General features: G+C 42.2%; 1 protein-coding gene across 2 annotated transcripts in view; it reads right to left on the bottom strand.

The window, feature by feature from the left end:
* Nucleotides 1-20467, bottom strand: part of atrnl1a (attractin-like 1a) — a 318119-nt gene that overhangs the window by 227077 nt on the left and 70575 nt on the right. The window contains exon 11 of one of the 2 annotated variants that reach the window (XM_051126138.1): nt 193-277. The exons of the other annotated variant lie outside the window; for it this stretch is intronic. Within the exon in view, the coding sequence (XP_050982095.1) occupies nt 193-277 (85 nt within the window). The remainder of the gene's footprint in view (nt 1-192; nt 278-20467) is intronic. 2 annotated transcript variants of the gene reach the window in all.

The raw sequence follows: 20467 nt of genomic DNA, 5'->3' as shown, positions 1-20467 counted from the left end.
TTTTAAACTGTTTGTCTTGCCAAAACATCTTTCCAAAAGGGAAATGAAAGGATAAGGTCACACATTCAAGTTAACATTTTTCCAACACAACATGAGCTGTTTAACTTAATGGCCTTTAGTGGAAAAAATAACCAGAGTGCATATACAGTACTGACAGTATCGACAAATGGAAAGAGACCATAAAGAACTTACCCATTGCTGACAACTGCTGTGTGCCCAAAACGATTGACATCACGATGAAGCTTGGGATTTGGAAGAACTGTCCACTCATCACATGCTGCAAAACACACATGCAAATAAATTTCCAAATTGAACAAATTTTATTATTAACATCACATTAGATCAACAGAGAATATTACAGTACCATTATAAAACACTACCTCAACCCTAACTCGATTCTTATTATATATATTAGGTGTGTAACAGTACACATATTCGCACCAAAAATTCACATGCACTAAAAAATACAGCATTTTTCCCCAGGAAATTCAAACAATGAATGGTGTTTTGACAATCTTTCATGTGGCATGACAGATCACTGTATAAACACCTCAGAGAGCCGTTTCTGGGATGTTCAGAGTGGCCCGATCGATCTCTTGGAGTGACTTGTGCAGTGTAAATGGGGTCCGTTCAAATGGCAGAGCGGAGCGCGAGTGAACGCGTTCATTCCTTCCTCTTTACTACTAGTTTAAAACACGAAATAACATGGATGACATTATGACAGCCACTGTGTAATTTAATATATTTCCACAACAAATAGAAACTGTATAATTTACAAGTTAATGTAAAAACTGCATTATGTGCAATTTACATTTTTGCATACAGTTGAGTGTTATTATATTTAAAAATAAATAGTAATTAAATGTAAGTTTGGGCTCTGTTGCTAATTGTAACCTCATAGTGATATAAAAGGGCTCCCTGCAGTTTAAAGCATAAGCTGAGGTGGATTTTTATCACTAAGAAAATGTTAATTCTAACATGCAACTTGCAACTTGTTCAGTAAACCACTGTTTAATAAAAAAAAAAAAAAGATGTTTAATTTTTCCCCCTGCTGCACTGAATTCATACTGAACCGTGATGTCAAAACCGAGGTACGTACCGTACCGAACCGTCATGTTTATGTTTAACCGTCACGTTATATAATATATTAGGGCCAATCAATCAATTAAATTTTTTTATCTAATTAATTACACAATGTGGCAATTAATTCATAAAAGTAATCACATATTAATTGCACATCAGATTTTTACTGAAAAATAATAATAATAACCCACAAAATAATCATTTAAAGCCATTATCGTGTTGCGAAATCAGAAATAAATGAAATAGATATTACAAAAAGTAGCTTTAATATATTTTTTTCCCATTTTCTTTTTTTAATTTTTGGGTAAACTATCTCTTTAATAAGATTTTTATTAATATGGATTTTTTTATTTTTATTGTCTGATTTTTTTTTGGTGGGGCAGGGGTGTTAACAGTTTGTGTTAACTGCAAAAAAAAAAAAAAAAAAACATTAACAAGCTGAATTTTCAGCAGCCTTTTCGGAAAATATTTTTTCAGGATTCTTTAATGAATAAAACATTATACATGTTTTTAGTTTCACTTTTAATTAATTTAATGCCTCCTTGCTGTATAAAAGTATTCGTTAATATATATAAAATTATACATTTTAAAAACATTATACATGTTTTTAGTTTCACTTTCAATTAATTTAATGCCTCCTTGCTGTATAAAAGTATTTGTTAATATATATATATATAGAACAGATTTTGCCTTTTCCATCATTTAACACCACTTTGATCTCTAAAAATGCTAAGAATTTAATAACAACATTAAAATGACAGTTTTATGTGTTGTGATGCCTAAACTCACTTGTAGGATTTAACTGATTTATGTATTTATTTTATTCAATTTTTTTTTATTTATTTATTTTCTTCCAGTGCAGATTATATATCTGACAGAATATTAATATCAGCACAGAGGTATTTTACTCATCAGGAGTGAAAGCCATAGCGACAGTGTACACCTAAGTAAACTAAACCTTTTTACTGACAGAGACATCTGTCTGTTTTAAGCTGTACGTGTTTGTCCAGGTTACATGAGCTCTGTGGCATATGTTTCTCCCAAGCTGCCAGATCGGACACACTCTCTGCTCGTTACACGCTCTTTAATTCAGTAATTAGCTGTGTTCATGGTCAGTTAATCAGAAAGGAGAGGAAACCAAAGACTCTCTTTACATTCTACAGGCCTTCCTGCTAGTAAATGCATTAACGTGCATACACAAAATTCATATGCAGACAGATGTGTCAAGAAAACACACAGTATATACACACTGTTAACACCCCTTGTGCACAGATGTTTTGTAGCATGTGATTCTTATAAGAAAACAACAATATACAGATTACAGGAAAGAGCGAGAAACAAAGAGAGAAACAACTGTCACATGTAACATCTCACAGCCTCCCTTTAGCAGCACTAATGAAAGCACCAAAGATTAACACCACACACTACATGTGCTCAAGCACAGCACTACATCACACAGATACCCCAACACAACAACATACTGCAGTTCTGTCTAGTGATAGTGAACAAAGATGCCATTATGGCTGCAAACGAGAAAAATAAACCATTGAATAGTAAGAACCTTGTCTGTGATATTCAGAGCTGCTGATGTCAAAAGAACATCATAAAGCATTCACAGTTCACCCGTTTTTATTCTGTCACCACAACAAAATAAAAGAAATACACTACCAGTCAAAAGTTTTTGAACAGTAAGTTTTTTTTTTTTTATGTCTCTTCTGCCCACCAAGCCTGCATTTATTTGATCCAAAGTACAACAACAAAAAAAACAGTAAAATTTGTAAATATTTTTACTATTTAAAATAACTGCTTCTATTTGAATATATTTTCAAATTTCAAAGCTGACTTTCTAGCATCATTACTCCAGTCACATGATCCTTAAGAAGTCATTCTAATATTCTGACTTCCCACTCAAAAAACAATTATTATTATTATTTTTATTATTATGTTGAAAACAACTGAGTAGATTTTTTTCAAGATTCTTTGATGAACAGAAAGTTCAGAAGAACAACATTTATTTAAATTAGAAATCGTTTGTAAGATTATAAATGTCTTTTTCATCACTTTTGATCAATTTAAAGCATCCTTGCTAAATAAAAGTATTAATTTATTTCCCCAAAACGTCTAGGTTACGTACGTAACCCTCGTTCCCTGAAGGAGGGAACGGAGACGTTACATATGGGAACTCGCTTGAGAGTCCAATCATCTCCAAGCCTTATTCAAAAGGCCAATGAACATTCATGAACATTGGCGAGTGGTATTTGCATGCCGAGCCACTCCCCCGTATATACGGGTATATAAGAAGGCGGCGTGCAACCACTCATTCAGGCTTTTGCTGAGGAGCCGAGCTGCAGCCCGGCGTCAGCGCGACGTCAGGTCGTGGCAGGGGATGTAACGTCTCCGTTCCCTCCTTCAGGGAACGAGGGTTACGTACGTAACCTAGACGTTCCCCTTCAGTCGTTTCACTACGACGTTACATATGGGAACAGACCCATGGAACAGGCCACGAACCAGACGTCGCGTTACGCAACACACCGCGTGCCGACAGGCGGACGTGTCAGCAGACGGATATGAGCGTAACCTTCCCAACGCCCTGGGGGCCAATAGGGGCCCCACAGGGATGCCAGTTGTACTGAAGCAGGAGTTGGGGGGGCGGAGCACATGAAATCTCTACATGTGGAACACAAGAAATTCAATATATCCATAGATTTTAGGGATATACGAGGGAAACATCGGCCCTCTGGCTGACCGTGGAAAAATACTGAAACATGTTGCCACAACCTGCTGGGCGAAGGAGACCCAACCGGAGCACAGACAAGCACTACTCCGCACTAGGCCTGACTGCGGGGCATGGAGGACCCAGGTTCGCCGGAGGGAACAACCGAGGGAAATAGCGCACGGATCCATTAGGAATGGCGCAGCAAGCCGACACCAGCCGGACTCCCGCTCGCCTGTGATGTCTATTTTAAGACACGGGAGGATACGGCCTCTACGCGAAGGTTGTAGAACCTGGCGAAGGTATTAGGTGTCGCCCAACCCGCAGCTCTACAGATATCTGCTAGAGAGGCGCCATGAGCCAACGCATAGGATGAGGCAACACTCCGTGTGGAGTGGGCACGAACACCTAAGGGGCATGGCTCTCCCTGGTTTTGGTACGACAGGGAGATGGCATCTACCACCCAATGGGCCAACCTCTGTTTGGAGACAGCATTCCCTTTCTGCTGACCTCCAAAGCAGACGAAGAGCTGCTCGGTGCGTCTGAAGTGCCGAGTATGGTCCACGTATATACGCAGAGCGCGAACTGGACACAGCAGCGCAGAGGCTGGGTCTGCCTCCTCCAGGGGCAGAGCTTGCAGGTTCACCACCTGATCGCGGAAAGGCGTGGTGGGAACCTTGGGCACATAACCAGGCCGGGGTCTCAGGATGACGTGAGAATCGCCGGGCCCGAATTCTAGGCACGCTTCGTCGACAGAGAAAGCTTGTAGGTCCCCTACCCTCTTGATGGAGGCCAGTGCGGTCAGGAGCGCTGTCTTAAGTGACAGATATTTTAGCTCAACTGACGCAAGTGGCTCAAATGGGGCCTCCCGCAGGCCCTGGAGGGCGACGGAGAGGTCCCAAGAGGGTATGGGGTGCGGCCTGGGGGGGATTAACCCTTCTCGCACCCCTCAGGAACCTCACGATGAGTTGGTGCTTACCTAGGGATGTTCCATCCACTGCATCGTGGTACGCTGCAATGGCAGCAACGTACACTTTGAGAGTTGAAGGGGACAGCCTGCGCTCCAACTTTTCTTGCAGGAAGGAAAGCACTACTGCAATCGTACATCTCTGTGGGTCCTCCCCGCGAGAGGAACACCAGTCGACGAACAGACCCCATCTCAGCGCATAAGTCTGCCTTGTAGAGGGGGCTCTGGACTGAGTGATAGTTTCTATCACGGCCTGTGAAAGGCCGGAGAGGTCTGACGCGTCCCGTCCAGGAACCAGACGTGCAGGTTCCACAGATCGGGGCGCGGGTGCCAAATTGTGCCCATCCCCTGAGAAAGAAGGTCTCTCCTCAAGGGGATTTTCCAGGGAGGGGCTGCCGCGAGGGAAATGAGTTCTGGAAACCAGGTCCGGGTGGGCCAGTATGGCGCAACCAGCAGAACCTGCTCCTCGTCCTCCCTGATCTTGCACAGTGTCTGTGCAAGGAGGCTCACTGGGGGAAAGGCGTACTTGGGCCCCGGAGGCCAGCTGTGTGCCAGTGCGTCCCTGCCGAGGCTGTTGGGAGCCTCGTTGAGGGAGTAGAACCGCTGGCAGTGGGAGGATTCGGGGGAAGCAAACAGATCTATCTGGGCCTCCCCCGAAATGGCTCCAAATTAGCTGGACTGTCTCGGGGTGGAGTCGCCATTCTCCAGGATGGGTGGACTGCCGTGAGAGCTGGTCAGCTGCACGGTTGAGTTCTCCTGGAATGTGAACGGCACGTAGCGATTTCAGCCACGTTTGACTCCATAGGAGCAGATGGCGGGCGAGTTGTGACATGCGACGGGAGCGTAGACCACCCTGACGGTTGATGTAGGCTACAGTCGCTGTGCTGTCGGTGCGAACAAGCACGTGCTTGTGACGCAACGTCGGTCGGAAGCGACGAAGGGCCAGAAGCACAGCCAACAACTCTAGGCAATTGATATGCCATTGCAGTCGAGGTCCTGTCCAGGAGCCCGATGCTGCTTGCCCGTTGCATACAGCACCACAACCCGTGGAAGAGGCATCCGTGTATACCACAAGATGCCTGGAGACTTGCCTGAAGGAAGGCCGGGTCTGACCACGGGCTGAACAGGCGGCGACACTGCGGGGAAACGCCAATCCGGAGTGTGCCACGGTGCCATGCCCATCTCGGGACTCGATCGTGTAACCAGCGCTGAAGCGGTCTCATATGAAGCAGGCCGAGCGGCGTCACTGCGGCTGCAGCTGCCATATGCCCCAGGAGCCTCTGAAATGTTTTGAGAGGGACCGCTGTTTTGTGTCTGAATGACTCCAGACACTTCAGCACTGACTGCGCGCGCTCGTTGATGAGGCGGGCTGTCATACTGACCGAGTCCAGCTCCACACCGAGAAAAGAGATCCTCTGCACTGGGGAGAGTTTGCTCTTCTCTCGGTTGACCTGAAGGCCCAGATGGCTGAGGTGCCGGAGCACCAAGTCCCTCTGTTCGCACAACAGATCTCGTGAGTGAGCTATGAGAAGCCAGTCGTCGAGATAGTTGAGGATGCGAATGCCCGTCTGCCAAAGAGGGGACAGGGCAGCCTCCGCGACTTTCGTAAAGACGCGGGGAGAGAGGGAGAGGCCAAATGGAAGCACTTTGTACTGATACGCTCGACCCTCGAAAGCAAACCGTAGGAAGGGTCTGTGTCGAGGCAGGATCGAGACGTGAAAGTACGCATCCTTCAGGTCGATGGCTGCGAACCAATCCTGGGGACGAATGCATGTTAGCATGCGCTTCGTCGTGAGCATCTTGAACGGCAGCCTGAGAAGGGACCGATTCAGGGCTCGAAGATCCAGGATGGGTCTTAACCCACCGCTCTTTTTGGGCACGATGAAGTAAGGACTGTAAAACCCTGACTTCATCTCGGCTGGAGGGACAGGCTCGATTGCGTCCTTCGCCAGCAGGACTGCAACCTCCGCACGAAGCACAGCGGCATGTGTGTCCGAATGGACAGAAGTGGAAAGGACGCCTCTGTACCTGGGCGGACGCCTGGCGAACTGAATCGCATAGCCGAGACGTACCGTCCGAATCAACCACCGCGAGGGGCTGGGAAGCTGAAGCCAGGCTCCCAGCCTGGTCGCCAGGGGTATCAAAGGGACGTTGACCGACGTGACCGCAGTGGGGCAGCCTGGGGGGGAAGGGGAAGGGGACTGATCCCAGAAGGAAGAACATCCTGGAGAAAAGTCAGACTGCACTGGGCAGCGCTTACCTTCTTCCCTGGTTCCCGCGCTGGCGACATCAGGCTCCGAGTCCGAATCCGAGGAGACACTTCTGGGGCGCTGCTCAAAGAGGGAACTCGGGGCCTGAACCCCGGAGGTGAGAGAATTGACTCTTCCTGTGACAGCTCCCGGCCCTCCACCGGGAGTGGGGACGTTGATGTTGTCATCCCCCAAAGAGCGATTCTCTCCACCTCCGGGTTGCCCGCGTCAGGGACGCTTCGCAGATCTTTTGCGGGTGACGGGTCCCTGAGACGCGGGCGGCGCCGCTCTCCCACGGCCAGCTCGATGTCGGGCTGCCAATCTGGTGTCATGTACCTTAGCAGGGGACGGAGCTGGTTGTTTGGAAGCCGCGGGGGCACCCGGCGGCGACGAGCAGGCGGAGGTTGGGGCCCTGCGGACATGGTTGGAATGTCGCGGCGGGGCAGAATGTGTTTAATCGTCTCCGTCTGCTTTTGAACCGCCGAGAACTGCTGGGCGAAGTCCTCGACGGTGTCGCCGAATAGGCCGCCCTGGGAGATAGGAGCGTTGAGAAACCGTGATTTGTCGACATCTGCCATCTGGGCCAGGGTCAGCCATAGATGTCGCTCCTGGACCACTATGGTGGACATCACCTGACCAAGGGAACGCGCCGTCACCTTCGTAGCCCGGAGGGCGAAGTCGGTGGCGGCGCGGAGTTCCTCCATTGCACCCTGGTCAGAACCCCTCTCGTGCAGGTGTTTCAACACCTTGGCCTGGTACACCTGTAAGGTGGCCATAGCGTGCAAGGCGGTGGCAGCCTGTCCAGCGGCGTGATAAGTCCGGCCCGCGAGAGCGGACGAGAACTCACACGCCCTGGAGGGGAGATGGGGCCGATCCCGCCAGGTGGCAGCGCCGGGCGGGCATAGATGCACCGCGACAGCGCGCTCGACCTGAGGGACCGCCTCATAACCCCGGGCTGCACCGCCGTCGAGAGAGGCGAGGGGAGAGGAGCTGGGACGTGGACGAGAAGAGTGCGGGGCTCGCCAAGTCCTCACCAGCTCCTCATGCACCTCCGGGAAGAAAGGCACTGGGGGAGAGCGCGGCGGTGCCGCGGGAGCCCTCCCCAGAAACCAATCATCCAGCCTAGAGGGATCGGCCGGAGCTGTTTTGGGCACGTCCAGACCGATCTCCTTGGCGGCTCGGAGGAGCATAGCCGACAGTTCAGCATCTGTCTCAGACGGGGCGGCAACCGCAGAGGGGTACCGACCCGCTGAGTCGTCAGCCTCATCGTCAGACTCTCCCTCTGATGCTGCAGCAGACATCTCGATCTCCTGGGGAGCGCAAAAGGAGATACCCAGCCCGCTGTACGGGGAGGTATACTGCTTTAGCAGCTCAACGGGACTGCGCGGTGACGCAGAAGTCCGCGGGGCTTTGGGGGCCGACGGAACATTCTGCATAGTCACCTGAATGTCCCCCAAGTGCCTCGCCGTGGCAGCCGAAAAACCTTGACGGCTCAACGATTTACCGCGGGAAGACAACAAGGGGTGCCTACTCATGAATGAGCGGCGGGACTTTAACACAGCCATGGACATACATTCGCAATGAACGCACGTACCATCCGTGAACGCTGCCTCAGCGTGCTCTCGGCCCAGGCACGTGAGACAGCGATCACGTCCGTCCAAAGAGGCGAGGAAACTACCGCACCCGGAAGCGCACGGCCGGAGAGACATACCGGGAAGATGTCCTCGACAGCCGCGAGAAATTCACTCTTTTGAAATCCCGGTCCGCCCAGGGAGAAACCGCGGCACAACCGTGCACTCAGACGGGGCGCTCGCTGGAGTGCGGGAGGCGTTGATGCCGTGAAAACGGCAGCCCGCAGGATTAGGCTGGCGGCTGCCGAACGCTCTTTTAGATGAAGCTCTTTTAGTAGCTCGGCAGCACGCCAGCAGAGAGAGTGTGAACTCAGGAACTCTTTTTCTTTTTTTTCTGTTTTAAATAGCTCAGAAGACGAGGCTCCAAAAGCAAAAGTCTGAATGAGTGGTTGCACGCCGCCTTCTTATATACCCGTATATACGGGGGAGTGGCTCGGCATGCAAATACCACTCGCCAATGTTCATGAATGTTCATTGGCCTTTTGAATAAGGCTTGGAGATGATTGGACTCTCAAGCGAGTTCCCATATGTAACGTCGTAGTGAAACGACTGAAGGAAACCATGATATATTTTTCCAGGCCTCATTTGATTTATTTGAAAGAGAAATCTTCTGTAACATTCTAAATGTCCTTACAAGGAGTTTCAAAAGCCATCGCCACAGCATTACTATGTAAATTTGGCATTTACCCCTGTGTTCTCCGGCAAACAGGGAGCTGAGAAAGTGTGGCCAGGTTGCAAACAACTCTCTTGAGTGCAGTACTGATTGAGCTGCTGCTTAACTAAGACCACACAAGCTTACACACAAAATTTCACCTCAGAAAACAGACCAAATGGCCACACAAAGAGGATTTAGCTACCTGACCTCCTGTGACATAAAGGTTTTACAGCAGAAGTTAATAGACACTGGACATGACATGAATGGACATGATTCGATAAAGAAAACATTGTCCTGGAATGTCAGGAAGAGTTCATTCATTATAACTGGGCTTTTTTTCTCATCGTTTGGCATATGTGGAATAATCAGTTGTAATATGATGGCATTTAACCGTATCATACACCTTGACATCATGCAGCCCATAAATTCCTGTGGAAGCTGCTTGTGAACAACACATAAAGGTGTGAATCACTGTTAGAGTGTAAATTTAATTGAAATGCCACCATATTCCCTTTAAGCTACAACTGATGTCACTTTAAAATGTCTTCAAACAACCTTCATTGTCCTGTTTATCTGTTAAAACTTTCTGTAAGAGAAGTTGCCTCATAGGTCTTCCTAAGCTTTCATACAAAGCCACTGTCTTTGTCCTTCACAGTTCAACCACAGTTTTCTGGCTGGAATAATTCAGTACTTCAATAAATCTGGTCAAATTTCTACAGATCTAAAGGTGACACTCATATTTTCTCAAATGGTAAAACCGCTCCTGATAGTCATCGTTGGCTCTGCCTAGATTTCATTTCCTCACAGGATATTGGCTCAACTCCCATCGCTAATGTACAGGAGACAAAGAAACAGAGCGAAGAAACACTGGATGACAGAAGCAGATAGAGAAGAGGTAGAGAACAGGAGATGCAGCAGGAAGGAAATCAAACCCATTTTAATTGCAAGCTTAATAAAATATGTTTTTGTGCCGAGGCAATCTGCTACCTAGTCTGTTGGTTGTATTAAAACAAAAGGTCTGTGCAGCAAAAAAAAGAAAGAAAGAAAAAAAAAAAAAACACAGCTTCACAACGCCTCTCAGCCAGAGCGCTACAATTTTAATTAGGGTTCATTTTCCCTGAATCTAATTAGAAGTACGGGTGTGGGGGAGACATAGCAAGAGGGTACGCAAATGAAAACTGCTTTCTGTGTCATCGTGAATTCAGTCCCTCATTGCGAGAAAAACTGCATAGAAAGAGGTAATAATGCCTCTTTCCTCAAAAGTTCAGTCAGAGTAAAATTAAAAAGAAAGAATGAGAAATTAATGGAGGGATGGAGTTTACTCTTGAGCAAAAGAGGTGAGGGCTGAGGACAGGACAGGGAACTTGCCACAGGTGGGAATTAATAACATTAAGAAGCTCATTAATAGAAATGAAACGAGAGGAGATTAAGGCCCAATTCGCATTCTACAGACTAAAAATATAAAAGTATACCAAAGCATGTCACTGGTAATGGCAGTGTATGTATTGTAGTTACACAGTGTGCTCCAAAGCAGTCTTAGGGAGTAACTAGTTGCATGTATGGAATTACATAATTTAATTACACAATAAATCTATTACAGTTACTGAGAAAAATGGGTAATTACATTAGTTACTTGAAAATGTTAACAACTACAAAGGGGTTACATATTTTCAAATATTTTCACACACATACATAGTTAACTGATTTCTTTCCCAAACTGCACTGACTGCTTTAAAATTTAAGACACCAACGTTTAGGAGTTTAGGACACAGAATATTTGATAACCAGTTTATTTTCTATTTGGGTTTACGTATAGTTTATTTTTTAACATGAACTGTTCTTTTTCCAAGTTCATTGTTAGATGCCAGTATTTCCTGCAGCAGAGAGAGTGTGAACTCAGGAACTCTTTTTCTTTTTTTTTCTGTTTTAAATAGCTCAGAAGACGAGGCTCCAAAAGCAAAAGTCTGAATGAGTGGTTGCACGCCGCCTTCTTATATACCCGTATATACGGGGGAGTGGCTCGGCATGCAAATACCACTCGCCAATGTTCATGAATGTTCATTGGCCTTTTGAATAAGGCTTGGAGATGATTGGACTCTCAAGCGAGTTCCCATATGTAACGTCGTAGTGAAACGACTGAAGGGGAACTGTTATTTTAAACAGTACAAAATATTTCAAAATGTTACTGTTTTGCTGTACTGAAATAAATGCAGGTTTGGTGAGCAGAAGAGACTTCTTTAAAAAAACATTAAAAATATTCCTGTTCAAAAACTTTTGACTGGTAATGTATCTACACCACAAAATGTGGTGTCTGTAACATTTTAAATGTTTTTCAAAAAAGCCTATGCTCACTAAAGCACCATTTATTTGATCAAAAACACTGTACATGTCTGTAACATTTTTTATTATTAATATTGAAAACAGATGTGCTGCTTAATACTTATTTGGAAACCATGATATATTTTTCCAGGCCTCATTTGATTTATTTGAAAGAGAAATCTTCTGTAACATTCTAAATGTCCTTACAAGGAGTTTCAAAAGCCATCGCCACAGCATTACTATGTAAATTTGGCATTTACCCCTGTGTTCTCCGGCAAACAGGGAGCTGAGAAAGTGTGGCCAGGTTGCAAACAACTCTCTTGAGTGCAGTACTGATTGAGCTGCTGCTTAACTAAGACCACACAAGCTTACACACAAAATTTCACCTCAGAAAACAGACCAAATGGCCACACAAAGAGGATTTAGCTACCTGACCTCCTGTGACATAAAGGTTTTACAGCAGAAGTTAATAGACACTGGACATGACATGAATGGACATGATTCGATAAAGAAAACATTGTCCTGGAATGTCAGGAAGAGTTCATTCATTATAACTGGGCTTTTTTTCTCATCGTTTGGCATATGTGGAATAATCAGTTGTAATATGATGGCATTTAACCGTATCATACACCTTGACATCATGCAGCCCATAAATTCCTGTGGAAGCTGCTTGTGAACAACACATAAAGGTGTGAATCACTGTTAGAGTGTAAATTTAATTGAAATGCCACCATATTCCCTTTAAGCTACAACTGATGTCACTTTAAAATGTCTTCAAACAACCTTCATTGTCCTGTTTATCTGTTAAAACTTTCTGTAAGAGAAGTTGCCTCATAGGTCTTCCTAAGCTTTCATACAAAGCCACTGTCTTTGTCCTTCACAGTTCAACCACAGTTTTCTGGCTGGAATAATTCAGTACTTCAATAAATCTGGTCAAATTTCTACAGATCTAAAGGTGACACTCATATTTTCTCAAATGGTAAAACCGCTCCTGATAGTCATCGTTGGCTCTGCCTAGATTTCATTTCCTCACAGGATATTGGCTCAACTCCCATCGCTAATGTACAGGAGACAAAGAAACAGAGCGAAGAAACACTGGATGACAGAAGCAGATAGAGAAGAGGTAGAGAACAGGAGATGCAGCAGGAAGGAAATCAAACCCATTTTAATTGCAAGCTTAATAAAATATGTTTTTGTGCCGAGGCAATCTGCTACCTAGTCTGTTGGTTGTATTAAAACAAAAGGTCTGTGCAGCAAAAAAAAGAAAGAAAGAAAAAAAAAAAAAACACAGCTTCACAACGCCTCTCAGCCAGAGCGCTACAATTTTAATTAGGGTTCATTTTCCCTGAATCTAATTAGAAGTACGGGTGTGGGGGAAGACATAGCAAGAGGGTACGCAAATGAAAACTGCTTTCTGTGTCATCGTGAATTCAGTCCCTCATTGCGAGAAAAACTGCATAGAAAGAGGTAATAATGCCTCTTTCCTCAAAAGTTCAGTCAGAGTAAAATTAAAAAGAAAGAATGAGAAATTAATGGAGGGATGGAGTTTACTCTTGAGCAAAAGAGGTGAGGGCTGAGGACAGGACAGGGAACTTGCCACAGGTGGGAATTAATAACATTAAGAAGCTCATTAATAGAAATGAAACGAGAGGAGATTAAGGCCCAATTCGCATTCTACAGACTAAAAATATAAAAGTATACCAAAGCATGTCACTGGTAATGGCAGTGTATGTATTGTAGTTACACAGTGTGCTCCAAAGCAGTCTTAGGGAGTAACTAGTTGCATGTATGGAATTACATAATTTAATTACACAATAAATCTATTACAGTTACTGAGAAAAATGGGTAATTACATTAGTTACTTGAAAATGTTAACAACTACAAAGGGGGTTACATATTTTCAAATATTTTCACACACATACATAGTTAACTGATTTCTTTCCCAAACTGCACTGACTGCTTTAAAATTTAAGACACCAACGTTTAGGAGTTTAGGACACAGAATATTTGATAACCAGTTTATTTTCTATTTGGGTTTACGTATAGTTTATTTTTTAACATGAACTGTTCTTTTTCCAAGTTCATTGTTAGATGCCAGTATTTCCTGTCACAGCTATGCAATGATTTGATTTCAAAAACAGTATTATAACTATATCTTATGATTTTAAATCTGTATTTAACCTCAGAATGATCACAAAGTAAAAAGAGGTGTTAAACCCTGATTTTGTAGTGTCTGTGCTTTAAAATTAAATTATTAAATTATTATCATCTTAATTTAAGTGATGGAGTAATTTGAAAGTCTGACAGTAATCTGTATCAAGTACTACTGTAAGGTTAAAGGGATAGTTCACCCAAAAATCAAACATAGCCCATTACTTACTCACCCTTCAGGCATCCTAGTTGTATAAGACTTCCTTCTTTCAGACAAATCCAACCAGAGTTATATTAAAAATTATCCTGGCACTTCCAAGCTTTAGAATGGCATAGACGGGTGTTTCTCTTCATCAGTCCAAAACAAGTCCAATAAAGCGCATCCATCCATAATAAAAAGTGCCTCACACGACTCCGGGGGGTGAATAAAGGCTTTCTGTAGCAAATCGATACATTTTTGTAAGAAAAATATCCATATTTAAAACGTAAGTATCACTTTAATCTAGCTTGCGCCTGCTGGTCGTACACGAAAGCAGCTCTAGGCGAATGCGCCACTCGGAAGTGACGAACGCGAATGTGCAGGGGAGAGACCAAAACAAAACAATGGTTGCGAATTAAAGCACAAAACAACGATTTGTAAAGCAGAATGTTGGAAGATTTCGATATAAACCAAGAGGAGACTGGTTTTCCTAAAGTAAGGAAACTTTGCATCCTTTGCTCCTGTAAACAAATGTTGGTTTGTGTGGGACTCACCGGCGCAACGCCAACATCCTACATCATCCGCCCAGAGTTGTTTCTGTGTATGACCAGTTGGCGCAAGCTAGATTAAAGTGATTCTTACGTTTTAAATATGGATTTTTTTGTTACAAAAATGCATCGATTCGCTACAGCAGGCCTTTATTCACCCACCAGAGCCGTGTGGGGCACTTTTTTTTTATGGATGGATGCACTTTATTGGACTTGTTTTGGACTTATGAAGAGAAACACCCGTCTATGCCATTCTACACTTTTAATGTTTTAAAGGTGCTTAAAAGGTTATTCACAGCAATGCCACAGAAGAACCATTTTTGGTTCCACAAAGAACCATTCAGTCAAAGGTTCTTTAAAGAACAATCTCTTTCGTACCTTTTTTATAATCTGAAGAACCTTCTTTCATCACAAAGAACCTTTTGTGAAGCAGAAAGGTTCTTCAGACGTTAAAAAGGTTCTTCGTGGAACCATTTAAACAAAAAGGTTCTTCTATGGCATCGTGAAACACCTTTATTTTTAAAAGTGTAAAGCTTGGAAGTGTCAGGATAATATTTAATATAACTCCGATTGGATTCGTCTGAAAGAAGGAAGTCATTTAAACCTAAAAATGCCTGGAGGGTGAGTAAATAATGGGCTAATTTTCATTTTTGGGTGAACTAAACTTGGGTGAACCCTGCCTGCTTTAAATGTTTCAAAATGATTAACAGTTGAAAACATTCGTTAGATATTTAGAAATGCAATCAAAAAGTAATCAAATGTAATCAGTTACATTACTTTAACAAAGTAACAAATAGTTACACACTTATTATCATCTGTAACCTATTACATTTCCAAAGTAACATTTCTAACACTGAATACAAGTGGGTATTAACAATCTTATCACATACTGTTTTTGTTTGCATGTTATGCATCTAGGAAAAAAAAAAAAAAAAATGAAATAGAAAAAGAGTCAAAATCTTGTACTACATCCCACATACTATGATTTGGCAAGCATTAATCTTCACTTAACACTGTTTAGGATAATATGCAAATAGAGTTGTTGCCAACATGAAAAGTTATTTTGGATATGTGACAAAGTCAGCCTGAAAAATGACACAGACAAAACATTTTAGACAATAACACAAGAAATAATGTGACAACATTTCGGTCTCATATATTAATGAGGATGTCAGAATATGACTTGATTAATGCTGACAAACAAAAAGTCCTAAGATGGTATGGCTTTCACAAAGTCGCCACTGGGTTCAAAGCAAGAGAAATAACAGTAAAAAAACAGAAGAGAAGATGATGTTTTTAACTTTTTATCTCTTGCATTTCACATGATCACAGTGGGCCTGTTTACACCTGGTCACTTCACAAGTTTTCTCTGATCTGATATCAATCTGATTTTTAAAAACTGTTCCATTTACACCTGGCCAAATAAATGTGTTCCCACAAAAACTGATGTATATCCGATCTTCAATTCCCAACCCATATGCAAATTTAATGGAGTTCGCGTCAATGAAAGCAACAGATATGAGCCTCATTTTATTCATCATCAGCTAATTTCAAGATCAAAACCCCCAACAGGTGAAAGAGCGCCATCAGCACTGGAAAGATAAGTTAGTCTTACTACTTTTGATGTGAGTTTGATTGTGTGTTGAGCATCTGCAGCTTACTTTCAGTATCATTTGCGGCAGTTTGTGCATCGGTTTGCTGAAGCGCATTCGCTACTCATCTGCGGTGATCCGTGTTGGATTAGCACTGTCATATCTGACTGTAACATGTCACATAGCCGATAACATGATCTCACGTTTATTATTTTACTATTTTGGGAGGAGTTTATTTATTTTTAATAAATAATATTTATTTATTATTAATGAAATGAAAATTAAACCTTTTTATTTGTTGCCAAACAAACTCAGTTTTTCTGTTATTTCTATTATTATTATAATTTCTGCATTTAATTGTATTTATTTAAACACCTACATTATACTGTACAAAAGTAATACAAGACTAATACATTTCTGTTACATGTTAAACTGTACTTTTACTTTGACAGGTTGCCTGTTAGTTTTTGTGTGTATACACTACGGTATGATTTATGGTTTTACTACGGTAAAATTTACATGAAGTGACTGTCACAGCAGTTCTGGAGATTAAGTTCATGCGTTTATGTCGTCATATAATGTGTGCTTTATTATTTGTGTAGTAAACAAAGCCACGTCTCCACCATTCATTCATACAGAGCCAAGCGGAACATGGAGGATTCATATTTAAACCATCTTGTTGCATTTTAATATTCACAGACACTAGTCCATATCGCGATTCGAATTAAGTAAGAGACCTACTTTTGATTTATTAAACCAAAAATTGACGAATTCTGTAGCATTCCGCGTTATAGAGTGAATTCCGTTTTTATGAATGGACTCCGCGATCCTGTCCGCGTTTTAGCGGAGGAGAAATTGTAGACGCGTGACCACGTGACGTTAGAGACAGAAATGACATGCCGTTGTGTAAATAAGATAAATAACATAAGCCTATTTAATTTTTTTAAAATAAAAGAACAAGGTATAGACCTGTTCTATAGGAAAGGTAACCTTAAATGACGTCTGTTGTGATCTGGCGCTGTATAGAAAATAAAGTTTACATGACCTTAAAGGGCGGCAGCGGCTGCCGTTGTGGGGGCGGGCCGCCATCCTAATATAATGGAAGGGAAAACACTGATGAAGCTGGACAAGTGTAAATGCATCTGGTGGTTGAAACCACATATGTCAATTTTACACCTCCCAAAATTTTAAAATAATAAAAGGATGAGAGCATGTTATAGGCTACAGGACATGTCATAGCCACATATGACAGTGCTCCCACTCAAACTAAGTTGATACTCAAAAAATGATTCTCAAACTAAGTTACAATTGCTCACCACGCAATCATCTTCATTAAAAGTAGACTAGCTTAAGCTTAGATCCAATCAATTCAATCCAGTGCTGATGGCGCTCTCTCTACTGTTGTGGTCTTTGATTTTGAAATTAGCCAATGATGAATAAAATCTAGTGCATATCTGTTGCTTTTGTCGACATGAATCCTGTTAAATTTGGATATAGCACGGGAATTAAAGATTGGATTTACAGAGGAATGTGAAAGTTTGGGAACCACTTGCAGAATCTGTGAAAATGTGAATAATTTAAAGAAAATAGGAGAGAGATCATATAAAATGCATGTTATTTTTTACTTAGTACTGTCCTGAGTAAGATATTTTACATAAAAGATGTTTACATATAGTCAACAAGACCAAAAAATAGCTGAAATTATTAAAATAACTCCCTTCAAATGTTTTGGAACCATTGGCTCTTAATACTGTGTGTGGTTATCTGCATGATCTACAACAGTTTTTTTTTTTTGTTTTGTTTTGTGATGGTTGTTTATGAGTCCCTTGTTTGTTCTGAACAATTTAACAGGGCACTGTTTCTCAGGGACTTAAACTCAAACTGTTAAAAAGGTTCAAACATTCATTGATGCTCCAGAAGGAAACACGATGCATTAAGAGCAGGGGGTGACAATGTTTTGAATTTGAAGATCAAGGTAAATTGTACTTAATTTGTCTTCCAGGAAACATGTAAGTATCTTCTTTTGCTTTCGAAGGGCAGTCATGAAACATCTTTCATGTCAAATGTCTTACTCAGGAAAGTACTAAATAAAATAAATAACATGCATTTTGCATGATCTCTCTTATTTTATTAAAATTATTCACATTTTCACAGATTCTGCAGGGGTTCCCAAACTTTCACATACCACTGTATACCTGATCAGTGATATTTTTATGGTGTGGCCAGCCAAATCTTAAATTTAAAGATGACTAAACTGCTTCTTTTTAGCCTAAGGGACAGAAGACTTATAATTTAATTTCCTGGGTTGGCATCATATGCACTCTTTTATTACAGTTTTACTCTTTTTAAAAGTTTTTGTTTTGACAACACACTTCAAAAGTAATAAGTTCTTATTTATTTATGTTTTTTTCCCCTACATTTTATGGAACAAATACATTTTATGCAACAAATAAATGGCTTAGTGTTGCCCCACCGGTTACAGGTCTTACACTGACATGGGAAAATTGAGGAAATTAGTTTCTCTTATTTTTCTAGTAATATATAAACAAGTAGACTTCAAAAGAAAGTTTTGTTGAGTTCTGTGTCTCTGTTGAGTTCTTAAATCTTAACATTAATCTTATCTTAATTAATGAAATCGACTTAATGCTTAAAGAAATAATTCACACAAAAATGAAAATCTACTTCATCAGACCATTCAAGAAATATCTGTTTTGACTCTCATTCTGATGGCACCTATTTACTGCAGAAGATCCAATCTCATCTGCATCTTTAGCAGATTCTCAGCTTTATGGTCAACTAAAACACATACATTACCAATGCAAAGTTGAAGAAAGCTATGACACACATGTGACAAACTACTTTGTTTGCAAAGTTCAAGGTAATTGGTTTCCACAGGTTGTCTAAGTTATTTCAAACGTAAAAAATTTAGAAAAATACCAGCTGCAGTGAAAAGTAGGTTTGCAAAGTAGTGCGATTCTAATAGAGCATAATCACTGCACTCAATGCGAACATAATCATTCCAATAAACAGTAATTTAAATATAAACAGCATTTTATGTAGAATAAAGTCAAGAAAAGAGTTTGTTCATCACTTCACTGCAGCAGGTTAGAAAGGCTTTCCTATGTATCCTCAGCGGGAAGAACAGAAGCCCAACAGTTATGAGCAATTCCAGGAGCATTTCCAGAAAGCCTGCTGGTGATTAGAAAATGGCCTAATTTGCTACTTTAATGAATTAAGTGAGTGAAGCAGATTTTAAGCCAGTGCTTTAGTGTTAGTGATGGATATGTGGACAGACCAGTATGTGTAAAGCCAGTCAAGGCTGTCCAAGCAAGCTTGTGCAATCAGACAAAGTGGCTTGAGCACACAGAGCCAACCCAGACTCAAGCCAAAAACGACCACTCCCTAAGACCAGAACAGAACCAAAAAAAACAAAGAGTCCACAAGCAGGTGCCTTTCCTTGAGCTGCAAAATACTGCGTAAAAATACTGCAGGCGCCAGGTGGAAGTGATAGTTGCCAGTCTACTGTTACTGAAGTATGAAACACTGTGGGAGGAATTTGCTTAGAATGAGTACCATCTCTTACTTCCTCTCATTCTTTCTCTCACCCTCCCTTAGCTCCAAAACCTCCTTGTCTAAGGTACTGTAAAAGATATTCATAAAATAACAGACACCATCTGGCCTGCTGGCATTCGGTGCTTTTTATGAGGATTTAATGATGGCTAAATATTACTGTCAGCACTGGTAGGAACACTTTAAATCATTCACTGATATTCCTCGTAAAAGTCCACCATTGAAAACCCACATTAGCCAAAGTTGCCAAAGGCCATAGTAAACCTATAGCGTGTGCATCGCGCTCCACTGGGACAATGTAAGCCACAGAAAATATCAAACAGCAGTCGTAAAATTCATCATTGGCTTGCAGGAAATAAGTTGTGTATGTTAATTGGTGTTTAATATTTCAAGATAAGTGCAATGTAAAACATGCCGGCACACTTTGTTCTCCATATCAGCCTATTATAAATGATTATTTAAAGCGTTGTCATCGTTTACAGTGCCTGACTCTGCAGAAGAAAGTTTAGTGAACTTGAAGTCTACAAGCAAAAATCATTTCGACTTTTTTTTAAGAAGCTCTGGGACACAGCACCACCCAGTGAGTGAAGAAATCAATGTGCACCACCAGATACCCTCAACCAGATGCCTATGGCCAGACATTATACCACACAGGTCAAAGGTTTCAGAAGCAATCCATCACAGAGGTCTTGCCTTGAGAAAGGTCATGCTGAGGATATCTGTAAACCTACGTTAACAGCTCCTCAGCTGCGTGTGTGCTTACAGATTTACAAATGATCTGCATGACTGC

Source organism: Labeo rohita, chromosome 13 (assembly GCF_022985175.1).
Source record: "Labeo rohita strain BAU-BD-2019 chromosome 13, IGBB_LRoh.1.0, whole genome shotgun sequence".
Lineage (NCBI taxonomy): Eukaryota > Metazoa > Chordata > Actinopteri > Cypriniformes > Cyprinidae > Labeo > Labeo rohita.
Note: the sequence above shows the minus strand (reverse complement) of the source record. Positions and strands in the feature narration are given on the sequence as shown.